Below are 15,257 nucleotides of genomic sequence, written 5' to 3'. Positions count from 1 at the left end.
TCACACTATTAATTACCGTTTTGCATATGAAAGATCCATGAATTCAAGTATTGGCCATATGTTAGAAAATTCATGTATCATTCATATGCCTTATGAAAAACATAAATAAATATATAAGACCGCTCTGGTGGCCTAGTGGTTAGAACGTTGGCCTCAGATGAGTAAGGTCAAAGGATCAAACCCCAGCCGAGTCGTATCAAAAACCAATAAAAATGGTACTAGCAGTTGCCTCACTAGGTGCACAGCATTAAGAAGTTAGTGATAGGGCTGGTGGGCCTGTTGTCAGGATAATGTGACTGGGTGGGACATGATGCTACATGTCTGCTGCCTGATGGTGCTAAAATCACTATAAACTGTCATACTGCAGACATCATAGTTGTATGAATATTTTAAAAGCTACATTAAAAATCCAAATGACACTCATACACACACACACACACTCAATGCATATATATAAATGGTAATCATATGATCTATATCCTATTATCATCAGACACGTCTCATTGAACAATTCACTGTGATATTCATTGTCACTAGTAACACATGGGTGTATAGTTGTTGTTTACATGATATGTGTGCTTAAATGGTACGTGTGCTTAAATTGGTCTCTTTGAGATAACAGCTGTAATCATCTTGCTGAGGCTATCAAGGGCATGCAGGGGCCCCAAGTGGTCTAAAGTGCTTTCTGTTACAGATCACTGCCATCTCACCTCTATCTGCATGAATTCGGCCAATGTGGGTATGTGAGAAAGCTTGTCAGTAGGTTCTCATGGGTTGGTGGTTCTTCCCGGGGTTTTCCCAGGTTCTTCCTCCACCATTAATAATGGCCGCAATGCATGGCCTATCATGTGCTGAAAAATGGTGTTAAATCCCACAACAACAACAACTAAGGGCATGCAGCTAAAATATTTGCAAGATGCTTCACCTTCAACTTCTTAATTGCCAGATATTTAGTTTCATGAGACTGTGTACTGAAAAATGGTGTTAAACCTACAACGATATTAACAGCAACAAATTGTCGTTGAAAGTATGTACAGTACACAAAGTTCGATGACCATGTTCAGAGATGATGCCATGGTATGCAATTGTGCAAATTCCCCATTTTTCATATATAAATTTGTGTGTTTGGAGAGCAATGATGCATGAGAATTCCCAAAAATTAGTTAAATATCGAGCATACAAAATTGCATTTGGTCCAGTATGCAACATTTATTTAACTGTTAACCCTTAAAGTGATACTTGTGACATATGTAGCACCACCAGGTAGGTGTCATAGTCTTTTTTTTCTTGTAGGTAACTGTTTAAACTTTTGGTACTTTGGCTTGACATGAATGGTTGCTAATCTCAGTTTGTTGGTACAGTGTCTTGCTCATAATACTTTTTATGAAAATAAAAAAATTCTCAGTATTGAAAATTTACTCATGATATTATCAACAACTTTTGATTGTAACATTGAAAATACACTGCTTTCTTGATAACTCATATACACTGGGGCCCCAAACCATTGACTGCACTGTAAGTGGGGATGTTAGTTACTGAGGGACTTATAAAAAAAAAAAACTATTTAAGGGTTGAATACTTGTAATCATGTTGAAATTAAGTGTGAATAAATCTCTTTATAATGATGTAGTTTGTGTTATTTTTTTTTCAACAATTACATTTCATTCAAGGATACACTATATTGAAGACATTAAAACATCATTCTACATGGTTTCCATACACTTAATGTGTACTGGCAAACACATTGTTTATTATATCACTACTTTTTGTTATGATTTGGATACATTTTTGTTTTATTGTCCAAATTCCTTACACACACACTCACTTGCCTATGTATGATACAAAGCTTTTCATTCACATGATTCCTGTACTCTCCATGATCACATTTACAAATGATTCGGATACATAACTGTACATATATCCTTTATTGGAGTTAAGTACATAATATTTGAAACCATGCTTGATCAAATTAAACGGATTGATTTTGAAACGTGATCGTGACCTCGAGAGCTTATGCAGGAAGGATTTGCATGCCTTTGAACTGTTTTATTGTACCTAGCTTGCTTGATTTGACACAAAAGACATTTAATGTGAAAAAACCATCAAGTCTCTTTTAATAGATTTTTACAATGGAACAAACACCTCCCAATGTTGGTCGATTGACTTTTTCATGTTTTAATAGAAGAGAAGATGCCACAGTTATACTGCTTACAGTGAAACAGGATTTAAAGATTAAAAATGAATTCTAACTGTAATATTTAATGGGTGTTTATTTCTTTCACTGTTGCCACCTGTTAGAATTTACCATAATTTTTCATTGATCACTGTTTTGCCATTTATTATTATTTACCAAAAATGTAATTTCAGTAAATCTAACAAAATAAGTGACTTATTAAAACTTGGCATATTTCTGATGTTGATGCTCACATTTGGGCACTAACTGCCATTTTTGATGATAAAATGAGCATTATATTAAGGTTTCATTTACCAGTTTTGGTGGTGATTTTCCTCACACAATATATAAGGGCAAATTCTGTAAAATATTTTCTTTCTTTTTTTTTAACAAATGGGATACATGCCAGACAATGAATTATAAGCAGATTATTGAGAGAGCAAAACATAAATCAGCATGTTTGTCTGTCATACAAAGTCCATCTGTCTGTTGGCTCCAGTATATTAAAACTGCTCCTTGTAGACTACTTTGAGGATTGCCATCAGACTTTACACTCACATTCATCTGATGTAGACCTTGAGGATTGCCATCAGACTTTACACTCGCATTCATCTGATGTAGACCATGAGGATTGCCATCAGACTTTGCACTCACATTCATCTAATGTAGGTCCTAAATAAAAATAGTGCTGCCCAGATATCCAATATGGCCCCCGCATCAACTATTTTTTTATTGCTGCTTCGGAATGGAAAGTTTCATCAGAAGGCTTTTGATGTCCAGCTGGTTCTAAATGAATATAGTTCTGCTTGGAGATTGAATATGGCCACCACAGTGACAATCATGAGAATCTTGTTATTGCTACATATGGATGGAAAATCACATTAGCATGGGGTTTTCACTGGTAGACTTTTGGTGTCTGGTTGGTCTTAGATAATATGGTGCAACTGCTATCCATTATGACTACCACAACAGCAGCTGCCATAGAAACTAATAATTGTGCCAGTCTGATATCCAATATGGCCACCATAGCAGCCACCTTGAAATTCCTGTTGCTTCTACTCCTGGAGGAAAACTTTGTATCAACAATTTCGGGTTTTTTCACGAGAAGACTTCTTATGAGGTCTAGATGATACTAAATGAAAATGATGCTGATGTGACATTCAGTATTGCCAACATAGCAGCTATCTTAAAAATTGTCTTATGGCTCCGAATAAATGTTGGGTTATATTGGCATAGGTTTTCAGCAGAAGAATAATTATGATGTCTAGCTGGTCCTGAATCAAAATGGTGCTGATCTGACCTCAAATATGGCTGCCACAATGAACATATTGAAAATGCTGTCCCAAATTCTTCTGAATGGATGGTCATATCAACATGGGATATTTACCAAAAGTCTTCTGATGCTGTGAAGTTTGTCCTACATGAAAATGGTGCCAGTGTTACCTCTAGACTTGCCAACCCTACTGAAAAGATCGGGAAAATCACAATTTATGGACCTATCTCCCAATTCTAAGAAAAATCCTGATTTTTGAACTCTCCCAAGAAATAAACTATTCCTTTTTTTTATACAAAAACATGATTTTCTAATTCCCTGTTTCTGTTTCTGGTTTTTCTGTGTCTGGTATGTTTCTTAGTACTTTACCATACATGTATCTGGCTTGATTTTTGGTTTTCATCTGCCAAGACAAAGATGTTGTCTCACAATGTGGTTCTTTTTATCGACCTCATGAACAAATCTCAGCATCATAATGGATAAGTTTCTCAGCAAGAAAAGAAGAAAGGGAAGTAACTGATGACTTTCACCAGCCAAGAAAAAGAAATGGGATCAAACATATAGGAGTGATTGGGAGAATCAGTTTGCTTTCATTCATCCATCGACTCACGGGGCCTGAAACCCTTTACCTCATGCAAGCGCCTTTGGACACCTCTACTCCATTCGCATGCAAGCGCCTTTTGACATCTCTACTCCATTCCCATGGAAGCGCCTTTTGACGTCTGCTGTAAACATCAGCCATTTGAAGCCGGTTTTCGTAGCACCACCTTTGGGGAACACCCCCTATTAAATACTACATTCATTTCTGCAGATGACAATTACATCAGATCACGTGGTCACTGTTTATGCTCTGGTCGATATCTGATATTTAAAGTAACTGGTTCGTAATCTACACTCTCCAAAATGGAGGTCATGGATTTCATTCAGTACTTACGAAGTTTTCACGATTAGAATCACAACTATGAAAGTGTCAATAACTTAGGTAAGGACTCTGATATTGATGTAGGCAGTTTTTATAAATTATCAAATTCAGATGACCTAGTGATGTAGACGTGGACCCGAAAACTTGTAAATTTCGAGTATGAGAAATGGCAGCTACGGTTGATCACGTGGTCTCACTGACATGACGGTGAATGAGTTCTCTCAAGATTTTAAAACACATAAAAAATTCTTCCGTGAAAAATAATTACACAGCTATAACAATCGGACATTACTCTAAGATTTGTCCACACATAATAGATGTGTACCAAAAATGTAAAATGGTTAAAATTGCTGTTAAACATAACATACACTATTTTGCTTAAGAGTTAAGAGGCAGGCCTATGCGTATGGAGTCGAATAGGTAACTGGTGTTCTATTTATAGCGCGCTGCACTTTGTAACGATGCTGGCCATCAGGTTAAATGAAGGTGGGACATCTCACGAGAATGTTTGTTAAATTTTTTAATTTCTTCACATGTTTTTATTTCCAGTGAATAGCCTCATCTCCTTGGTAGCCTTGGTAGTTGTCTCTGACTGACCAAAATCTAGGCCAGTTTAAGTATGTGTACATGTAGCATATAAAAAAAAAACATACAGTCACATATAATGAATATCAGAGTGAATATCAGAGTGAAACTTGTTTGTTGACAATTGGGATGTAGATCAAATGAGGACTACCATTATATATATATATATATATATATATATATATATATATATATATATATATATATATATATACACACACACACACACACATGTGTGCTGTATTTTCTAACGTGATTTGACTGATACATCAATTTTCTAACATAAGATCTAATACTCTAATTCATGGATTTTTCACATACAAGTACATTGTTTTACACATTGAAGAGTGTTCTGGACAGATTAAGTTGTCAATATACAAGTGTATTTCAGACTAATTGTTTTCATTAGGTCACCTAGAAACTTTCGCTTGTGTGCAAATTTTCAATTTATTTTAAGCCCTCCCCTCCTTTACTTAACTAAGCATCCACTTAGGTCAATACTATTACCTTGGTTCAGAGGGTGTTAAGATAAGTGGATAGTACTGTATTATGAAAATTGCCAACAAAATATTCAGGTTGGCAATTTTTGGGGTGCCAACTTTTTTAAAGCCAGCGCCAACTTTGCAGTCCACTTCATACACTTCCCCAACTACCACCATTGTTAATTTCATTCTATTTCCTATTTTGTGCTTTTTGGTATCTGATAATTGAATGTCTCTAAATAAATGTCTGTAATTGTTATTACTTGATAACCTCAAATGTCATTACACATTTAGAGTAAATGAGATACAACTATATTGTACAGATTTCACACATAATATAAAACCTTAACCAGTGGTCAGATCCAGTTATTGTTGTTCCCTCAAGTTTCTTCATCGGTGAAGGTGGAGTCCCTCTTGAGGTGACTGGTGGTTATTCCGAGCCAGCAGAATTCATGAAGAAAATTGAGCGAGTTCTCCAGGTAAGAGTTTCTCGTGTTTTCTAAAACACTTGGGAAAGAATCAGAACCTTCAACTCATACTTTGTTTGCCAAATTGGCAAAGGCTCATTATTCCTACATAAACGGCTACTAAAATGGTTAATGTTTATACTCGCGTATAAGCCGAATAATTTTAGGAAAAATTAAAGGCCTGATTGAAGGGGGGTTGGCTTATCCGCAGGCCAGTGTCTAAACTTGACGGTTTTTAGATCTTTTTTTGACTACTGTAATGGCTGTAAATCTTGGGACATGAAAACAGTAATTTTTTCCGTGTCCCAAGACATAGGCATGTAAGAAAAGATAACTTTGATAACCTGACATTTATTAAACTGTTATAAAGTACTATGATTGATTTTGTTATTATTTTGCATGTGCATATTTTCTGATTTCTCCAACACGAAGTTAAATAAAGGTAAATACAGACTTAATAATTTGCAGGCCGGTTAAGTTTACACGGGAGACCAGGGTGAACTATAATGTACAGTACTTGCACAGTGCAAAGCATGCATAGCGTCACTTAAATCCTTATTTATTCCCAAATATATTAGATGCAGATTTTGCTTTATTCATTGTTTCAACCAAATTGCATTCTTCCAGATAACATTTCAGCTAGTCCTTAATAGCTGTTTCATTTACGTTGGATCACACGCTCATGAGTTACTTATTTTCAATGATAGCAATCCTACAAATTGAGGTAATATTTTAAAAAAGGTACGCATGTTTAATTGTACAAGGCACATAACCAGCATAATTTACATGTTCAGGAAGAGTGGTAATAATAAAGGCTATAATTCTCACATGGATCAACTAAGATCAACATCAGTCAGTTTTAGTTTTGTGTTTTAGCTGAACACACAATGGATGTTTCGGCATCTTCTGTGTTGATAGTCGGCAAATTTGTCTTTATTTTGCGACAGCAGTACAGGCCAGCTAATAATTAAAACCCTGAAACTGACTTGTGTTAAGAGGGCATTTTGACCAGCAACTATACCAATACATTGATGTTTAACTTTATTCCATAATATTAGCATGATTATCATAATTTTGTAAAACGGGTTGTGGGGGTGGTGGTGGGGGTGTAAGGCATACCTATGAACTTATCAAAATCCAAGTAGGGAGACTGAATATAAAAAAAAGATTGGGACCTAAAATCAGGAGGTTTTTCGTGGCATTTTTAAAGCCTTGTTTTCTCTAAATATTGATGGATCTACCTGGTCCAATATGCGTGAAATTCACAAAGAGTGAAAAAGACTCACTGTTTCTACCTGTGACGCGCCCTCTTTTCCCTCAGGTCATGCCCTATTTTTATATGCTGGTCAGCTGTGGTCAAACTGCACAGTAGCTAAAGATTACCTTAAATAAACAAGCAAGATAGCTAGCATGACTAATTAAAAGTTAATCCTTATCGATGCAACTATTTTGTGAAAACGACTGGCCCTCCATCATAATTCAAAGAAACCTTGTTACACACTATTGTGTTACACAAGCACCAGCAATTGATTGGCAAATAAAGGATTCCAATTTTGTTGAACTAAAGGTAAGAAAATAGTCAGCCTCATGGTACATTACATGTGGTAACTATATCTGACCTTATTCCCTTATTATCATTATCAACTTGTAAAGCATTTAGTATTGTTTATTATAAAACGTGTATTCTGAATTGGTTTTTGATGACACATTTGCTGCGTGGTATGTATTTTCATTCCTTTTAATTTAACCATTGTAATTAACATTGGTATATACGGTATGAAAATGCCAGGTGTTCACTCGTGTAAGTTTCTTGCGTGGGTACGGTGTTAATGAATATGGAGTTACAGCATTTGTAGTGATCACTCTTGGGATTGAAATTAATTTTGGACGATTGTTTTTGTTCTGGCTTATTTTTTATTTTTGTATTGTTGATTTTTTTAAAATCATTAATTTACGTGAATACTGTTTAAACTTAACATTCTATTTAGTGAAGAAGCGAATTCTTTCTAGTAAAGTAATTATTTTGTCACAACAGTAATTCACAGCAGAACATGTGGAACTTTTAGAAGAAAATCAAAGACATAATGTAAAAATCGGGAGTTCTCTGCAAAAATCGTAAAATATGAAATCGAGAGGTAGGCGTGGAGCAACCCCAAAAATAGGGAGGTTGTTTTTTCCTCCTGGTGTGAATGTTGACAGGTAAGGTGTAAGGTCGCTTACATCAAACTGCAACTCATTGTTTGCGGTATTAGCATTATTTTTGAAGCATTATTTTTGAAGCATTATTTCTGAAACTTCATTATTGTATTTTGGAAATATAGTTCAAGTTTAGCGCAACAGTGCCCATGATTCGACTCCATGGGATGTTCTTAATTCAGCGCGCAATCAAACCTACAATGTACATGCAGTGGCGCCATTATATAAATATGTTCAGTAGCCTTATTGCGAGCGTTAAATTGAACCGTATTGTCTTTGTGTTGTCATACATTTGAATGAGTTAGGTATTTACAATTTCAGAGCAAAGTAAAAATGTAATTACCATTGCACTGATATAAAATGTCCACTGCAGTAATGCATAAACAAAAAATAATCGAGTCAAAAGTGAGAGGCAGTGTTACAGCAACTCGCGATTGCTACATTCTTGTCATTGTTCGATCAGATTATACACAAATCTAAATTAGGCAGCAACAATAAGAAAACAGAAAATTAAATAAATTACTTAAGTAGACATGTAATTTCTTTCTAAATATAAGTTTGCCGAAACGAATGCATTTAGAACTTACCTCATGCATCTTTAGATGTATTTGGTTGTGGGTCGGCTTATACGTGGGTCATGCTCTTTTTAGTGTTTTTACCTGTTCAGTTTGATGTGTCGGCTTATACGCGAACAGGCTTATACGCGAGTATATACGATACATGTTTTGATGAAAAATTGTTTTTCAAGCAATATGTGAATATCAGATCTATGAAGCTAGTACTATTCTGATTTGCATACATTTTTACATTTTTGATCCAACAAGTAACAGACCATATTGTTTGGTTGAGTGAAGGTAGTCTACTGTGTATTTGCAAGATTCTTGGTAAAGTATTTATGTCATCATTCATATTTACATACAAATTAGAAATAACAATTTAGTATGGACATTAATGTAATTACATTTCACAAAGTCAAAACTACACCCAACCAGAAATAAAATTTTCTGTGCTTGAAGTCATTTTGTGGATATTCATTACCATTGAAAATTAGCTCCCAAAACATGATTCATGAATATATTTATTTTAAAGTAAAAGGATTTGCCACCAGGTTTTGCATGACTTCTCTTTATTGGGTAGAAAAGGCTTGAATATTTAATGACAGTATAGTCATGCTATCTTCACATCTGTTTATCTAGTGATGCCATGACTAGATGGCTCTGTACATTTTTATCTATTTCAGTAATGGTCTGATTACCAGTCATTTTAGCAGAAATTATTTGTATTGCATTAATATGACTAGACTGCGTGTTTCTTATATCTCCGAAAAAGCCTTCAATTTTAGGAGTTTCCTTGAAATGTCCATAAATTTTAAAAAGTTTCATGTACTTGAAAAATCTTTAAATTTTTTAAAATTCCTTGCATAATCTGAGGGAATGCAAAAAGTTTGAACTGAATATCATAAATCGCTTCTTATCTTCAGAATTTTTGTTGTTGTACATAATTTTCCAGAAATAATAAATATGTAAAATGGGATAAAATTGGGTGAATCAAAAGATACTTGACATTGTACAATACTGGATGAAAGTTCTGTATCTTTAAAAGGCAGCATATGGAAAAGTTTGTTAATGTGAGAAAAAAATACTCCTTGGAAACTTCAGTGATGCCTTGAAAAGTCCTAGAACAAATGCTGACCATGGTTGCACAAACCATGGACTAGACATTGTTTCAAATATTTTCTGGCTCTCTTGTCCCTCCAATGAAAAAAGTTGTTTTTCACTAAGGTTCACTTGTTTGGAAGATTACACATTTTGGGATAGTTTTTCTACTTAATTTATTTCGTTGTAAGCAGCTTTTCTTGAGAAACGCATAAAGATTTGAAATTTTGAGGCAGAAAACGCTTGTTTTATTGTATGTGATCAGCCTGTGACAAAATTATATGTATTGTCAAAGAATGTTGACAAGTTTGTGCTGCATTGTATGTTTTATGTTGTTCCAGTTTGTCATTAGTACTTTCTTACTTTAATTTCTTTATTAAAGGTGATCACTGATAAAATGATGGAATGTGTCTTGAAAATGGATGTTTGGCAGTCTGCAAGCAGTCCAAATACACAATAAGATTTCTAGGATGATGTGCATTTTCTGGCACTACTGTTAAATTGACATCCCTTTTTACGGGTCATTACATAGGAAGGAATATAAAACTGCCCAGTCACCAATTCCACATAAAAATAATAGCTGAATAGAAAACATTCATCAGATTTGCACAATTTAAAGATAACAGATTTTTCATACCATGTACTTTTAAAAAATATTGTGAATTAATTTTGTAACTATGACATTGGAATTCTGGTAGAGAAGGCCTGCAAGGATGAATTTCAGCAAGTCAAACATTACTATAGATTTTCAATATGTTGTGCACTTTTTGTTGACTTCGTCATTTGCTCTCAGCACTGTTTATGGAATTTTTTTAAGCTGGTATGTAGATGTTTCATTTTTGGGTTATTAACACATTAACCCCTGGAGGTTTTTGATATTTTTGCCTGAAAATTGAGTAGGAAACACATTTTGAAAGCTATTTCTGAACACAGGTGCTCGACACGAGCTTGATGTTAAGAAAAAAACAATCATCTAAAGGAAAAAATCATACAGAGTGAAAAATATACCTTAGATTACCCCCATGACCCGTTCTGACATAGGACCCTCTCTATCATAATATATAAGAGAGAAGGTACAGAACTTCCAAATACTTTGCTCCACCCATGACCCTTGGTTTCCTTCTGCTATTTCTGTCTTTAAAGACACATGACCATACTATATGGCTTGTTTTACTCCTGAGATAACCTTTTGAGCCAATCATGTTTCGGCGTTTACGTTAGTGCCGCATAGTTTGCCTATTTGGAAAATAGAGATGCATGTATACAATGTGTTGTGCAGTGAAGAAGATAATGTATAATTCTTGCATGGAACAGGATTCCTAAAGTTGAATCGAGGTAATGGTAAGTAAAAAACTTACTTTTGCATCTACCGCTGTTCTGTAATGCAAGAAAGGATGCACCATAGAGTTGAAAACATTGTCCATATAACTCATGTCACCAGTTTTCACATGTGCACGGACTTGTCCACAATGAAACATTTGCGAAAATCGCACGTTTCGGAGCCCATAATTTCAGTTTGGTACAACACAGAAAAGTCAATGATGGCTTGTTGGCTAGAAAAATATCTCAGGAGTAAAACAAGCCATATAGTATGGTCGTGTGCCTTTAAAGACGGAAATAGCAGAAGGAAATCGAGGGTCATGGGTGGAGAGAAGTATTTGGAAGTTCCGTACCTTCTCTCTTATATATTATGATAGAGAGGATCCTATGTCAGAACGGGTCATGGGGGTAATCTAAGGTATTTTTGTCACTCTGTATGATTTTTTCCTTTAGATGATTGTTTTTTTTCTTAACATCAAGCTCACGTCGAGCACCTGTGTTTCTGAACAGATCTGAAAACACAGAATCCCCGATGATCATTCAATAACATACTGCCTAGTTGTGTTAGAAACATCGTTTTTAATTGGTTATTTGACTCGCGCATGAGCAGAAGGGAGGGTAAAAGTTGGAGTTCTTTTTTTCTTTTTTTTTTTTTGTTGCTAAACGGGGCCATTTTTTTTTGTTTGTTTGGAGACTACTTTTTATTCCAAATGCCCATCTTATATCCTACTTTTTGCAAAGGCTCATCTGCCTGTTTGCAGTTCATACCGGTTTGCCTTAGATCTGAGACCAAAAAGTCTAAAATCCAGACACAAACTCTGATTCCGACCACGGGCGAATTTTGGGTAGAAAAAAGTCGGGTCCAAAAAATTAGGGTTTTTTGTCTGTATTTTGTAGTGCAGCTAGATATTCCAGATTATTTGGTATCATTGTAGAGCTACATCTGTCTACTTTTATATAATACCACCCACTTTAGTGTATCATGCATGACCATGACACTACAGAGCTTGGCAGTAGGCTACTACCTCCTGCCCTGTTAAGTCGTCGCTAGGGGTTAATGTGTTAAGAGACAGAAGTCACAATTGCATCTTTTTATGACTAGTGTCTCCCATAGTTCAGAATGCAACAACACAGGTTAGAAGCGACATGTCATATGCAGTGAACAATGAACAGTAAATGTTGATTGTACAAAAGTGGCCCCCTTAACATGCTGTTTACAGATTATAATTTGCATTTTCCAGGATCACAAGAGACAGTTCCAGAATGCAGTTGGAGATGGTGCACAGGTGGCACTGCCTGAATCAGGGGCAAATAACTCCAAGGCTTCTACTGAAACAAAAGAGGAGTTGGCATCATCATCAGACAGCCAGGATCTTTCTGACAAAGTTGAAAAGTATGATGTTGGTCTCTCTATGACTTAAACTACCACTTCTACTACAGCTATACTGCTATCATTAATAGCTTTTCAACTACTTGTATTAACCACTACTACTACATACCCACAAGGATTTACAAGCGTTCTTAAAGGTGTACTTCATGTAAAATCATCTGCAAAGACAGTTTCACCTTGTTGATATGTAAATTGTTTGATTTCTTAAGCATTTTGTCTGCTGACTGGTCACTATTAAGTCTGTAAGAGGGCACGGCAGATTAGGTGAAATCCAAAAGGTCCTAGTCAAGGTCATACTTTGTCAATTTAAAATAAATAGTATTTTTTAAAATTGCCTTTCTTTAAATAGTCTTTTATTCAGTGTCAACAGTAAAAATTATTTTTTTAACTTTTTCAGAGCTAAGAGGTTGATAGAAGAAAAAAGAAAGGAGAAAGTACAAAAGGAAGAGGAGGTTAGTGTTAGTAGCTAATCATTGGTGAAATGTATACCACCACCCCCCCCAAAGGGAGAGAAAATTCAGTAGAGCCTAATTAAGTAGAAACATGTCACTCCTGGCAGATTTTAGAGCTAGTGTGTGTGGTTCTCTTTTGTGGGATTGAGCATATATTCATTTTAGCAGCAGTTATCATTTATTACTTATCTTTATTGTGGTTGGAAATTAACAGCAAAGTCTCAAAAACAGAAATATTTACTGCATCTTTAAAATTGCAGTCAAATTTGAGGACTTCTTCCTATGTGCCAATTTTTGATAAATAGAAATTCTTACTCGGGGTTTTACACACTTGGAATACCCATGGGTTTTCATACCCTTTGGGACTAGAGAAAAAGGATACAACAATACATCCTGTGTAAATGTGCATGATACTAGGAAAGATATTTATACAGAATAATGAAAGAATGAAATATGTATGTGGCATGCCTAAACATACATGTGATTCAGTTTAATTTCATTCTTTTCCTGGCTTGATTATAATATTCAGCTGCTTTGTGATTTTTTGTTTCATTGCCATTACTACTTTTATGGTCATTTTGTTTGCTGAAGCCCCTTTTCACATGGAATAGATATAGATATAATGATTCCATTCCGGTCAGCATCATTTCTGCCAGTGTACTATAATTAGCAAACTCTTCCCCCAATGGGATCCCTGATTGGCCGAGTGGTCTAAAGCGCTCACTGTTATGGATCACTGCCATCTCACCTTTGTCTGCGTGGGTTCAAGTCTCGGATTCGGCTAATGTGGGTATGTGAGAAAGCTTGCCAGTAGCTTCTTGTGGGTCGGTGGTTCTTTCCGGGGTTTTCCGGGTTCTTCCTCCACCATTAATAATAGCCGCAATGTATAGCCTATCATGTGCTGAAAAATGGCATTAAATCCTACAACAACAACAACTTCCCCCAATGAAAGCAGTGTCCTTGACAGTTCAGAAAGTTTTTGAACTGAAAAAGTCCACATTCACTCTGTTGCTACCTATAGATGGCTGTATTTCTTTTTCCCTGATCTGAATAGTTGTGCTCTGCACCTCAACTATTTGCTTAAGTTATTGGGCCATCCCAAGCACAGCCATTTAAAGACCCCAACAAACCAACAGATGTCTGAGGGCAGCATGCCTTGAATACCTTGCTAAACAGTGTTAATACATACAAGTTTACATTTTTTGAAACCCTACTTCACTGCCTGTGTTGCTTTTAACTCATTGCCATGAAAACCTTTCTTTGAGTGCTCTGAGTGGTTCTCAATTTCTGCTACAAATGGACCATTGACCTGCCTCATGGCAGTAATGATGTCATGTGTTGTTAGAAGCATTGTACTCATTTGACTTGCCTCATGGCACTAATGATGTCATGTATTATTCAGTGTTTCCCTTTATGCACAGTTATGTGTCAGAGACGCACGTTAAAAATAATTGACACCCACGTTTTATTACCATGTGGGTTTTTTTAATGCAAAGGATGTACACGCTGCGATGTGTTCAATCTCCAATGCATTGGACAAACAATGGCATCGTGTCCGAGTTCGAGTGTAGGCATTGTTATGATGGAGTAGCTTCCCCTTATCTCACGAGCTCATACCAGTCTGGTTCTAGTGTAGGCTTTATTATGATGGAATGACTTTACCTAATCTTGCGATTACGCGATTTCCTTCAGGCTTAGCAGCATGTCTTGGAAGCAAAACAACATTGATACTTTTCTAAGTAGAAAAAGACCTCCAGAGGAAAACCACGTGTACCAAGAATCATCAGCCAAGGTGAAGGTTGATGGACATATAAAAGTAACTAGCGCGTAGCTTCAACGATAAATGGAAGAAAGAATTCCCCTGGATGGAATACATTTCGTCTACTGGAATGACATGCTTGACTTGTGTTCGGGTGAGTGCAAATACTTCCAAAGTGAAGAATCCTTTTGTGACTGGGTCAAAGAACTATGAAAGTTCTGCCCTTGTTCACCATGAAGAATTAGGGGAACATATTATCGCTAAAGGGATTATTTCGCAACAACGAAATCTGGATGCTTGCTGAGAAAAATGCAAAGAGCAGGTAGACTCTAGCCTCATGGTGCAGATGAGAACGGCAGTGCATATGTGCCAAGAAAATATTCCAGACCAACAGTTTCCTGGTTTAATCGAACTTCAGGTAAAATCTCTTTCTCTCTCTCTCTCTTTCTGCTTGCATGTGTCTGTGTATGTGTCTCATGTCTTATTACTTGAGATCGAATTAATTTATAAAGTGAAATGGTCATTGATCAGTCCATTCCAGTTTACTTTTTTTAAAATAGAATTTTCAGTTAAAGAACTATAA

General features: G+C 35.8%; 1 protein-coding gene across 2 annotated transcripts in view; it reads left to right on the top strand.

The window, feature by feature from the left end:
• LOC149791945 (UBX domain-containing protein 4-like) overlaps nucleotides 1-15,257 on the top strand; it is a 124,073-nt gene that overhangs the window by 33,200 nt on the left and 75,616 nt on the right. For both annotated transcript variants that reach the window (XM_089970462.1, XM_089970461.1), the window contains exons 4-6: nucleotides 5,796-5,914; nucleotides 12,315-12,466; nucleotides 12,861-12,915. In XM_089970462.1, coding sequence (XP_089826588.1) covers nucleotides 5,796-5,914; nucleotides 12,315-12,466; nucleotides 12,861-12,915 — 326 coding nt within the window. The remainder of the gene's footprint in view (nucleotides 1-5,795; nucleotides 5,915-12,314; nucleotides 12,467-12,860; nucleotides 12,916-15,257) is intronic.

This window comes from Sinohyriopsis cumingii, chromosome 9 (genome assembly GCF_028554795.1).
Source record: "Sinohyriopsis cumingii isolate HCF-2022 chromosome 9, ASM2855479v2, whole genome shotgun sequence".
Lineage (NCBI taxonomy): Eukaryota > Metazoa > Mollusca > Bivalvia > Unionida > Unionidae > Sinohyriopsis > Sinohyriopsis cumingii.
This window is presented reverse-complemented; position numbering and strand designations above follow the sequence as displayed.